Source organism: Penaeus monodon, chromosome 25 (assembly GCF_015228065.2).
Source record: "Penaeus monodon isolate SGIC_2016 chromosome 25, NSTDA_Pmon_1, whole genome shotgun sequence".
Classification (NCBI taxonomy): Eukaryota; Metazoa; Arthropoda; class Malacostraca; order Decapoda; family Penaeidae; genus Penaeus; species Penaeus monodon.
In genome coordinates this window covers 23,797,975-23,798,441 of record NC_051410.1, presented here as the reverse complement: position 1 = coordinate 23,798,441, position 467 = coordinate 23,797,975, and the positions used below count along the sequence as shown (strand labels likewise).

The 467-nt window shown below is 59.3% G+C and overlaps 1 protein-coding gene across 1 annotated transcript in view; it reads left to right on the top strand.

Annotated features, from left to right (window-relative positions):
• Nucleotides 1–467, top strand: part of LOC119589352 (neuroligin-1-like) — a 158,891-nt gene that overhangs the window by 74,014 nt on the left and 84,410 nt on the right. The window contains exon 7 of the mRNA XM_037937972.1: nt 97–403. Coding sequence (XP_037793900.1) covers nt 97–403 — 307 coding nt within the window. The remainder of the gene's footprint in view (nt 1–96; nt 404–467) is intronic.

Sequence of the window (467 nt, the reverse complement as noted above, 5' to 3'; positions counted from 1 at the left end):
GATATAATCAGCGGTTCTTTGCCCGGATAACATATACGGTCAAATACATCTTCATATAACAAATATCACCTTCTCTCACCCCTTCTGTCCCTCCAGGCGTGCCGCCCACGGTCGGCTCGCAATACCGCGCCCACCAGCTGGCGCTCTGGACATGGCTGGTGCCCGAGCTGGAGGCAGCGGGCAAGACGTACCCCCCGGACCCCAACTCGTGGGAGCTCAGCACGGACCCCAAGCTCTTCTACGGCGTGGTCAAGCCGCCCGACCCCTGGTACTTCCTCACGCCCAACACTACCACGACCCCCACCACCGTCGTGGCGCCCACATCGCCAGATACGCCCGCGACGAAGCCCACGACGCCGAGAACGACCACCACGCTGGCTCTCACGCCCACCGTAGTCGCGAGGTGAGCCGAAGACCTTGTATTCGTTTTCTCTTTTTTTCTTCAGCTATCCATTTATACATCACTC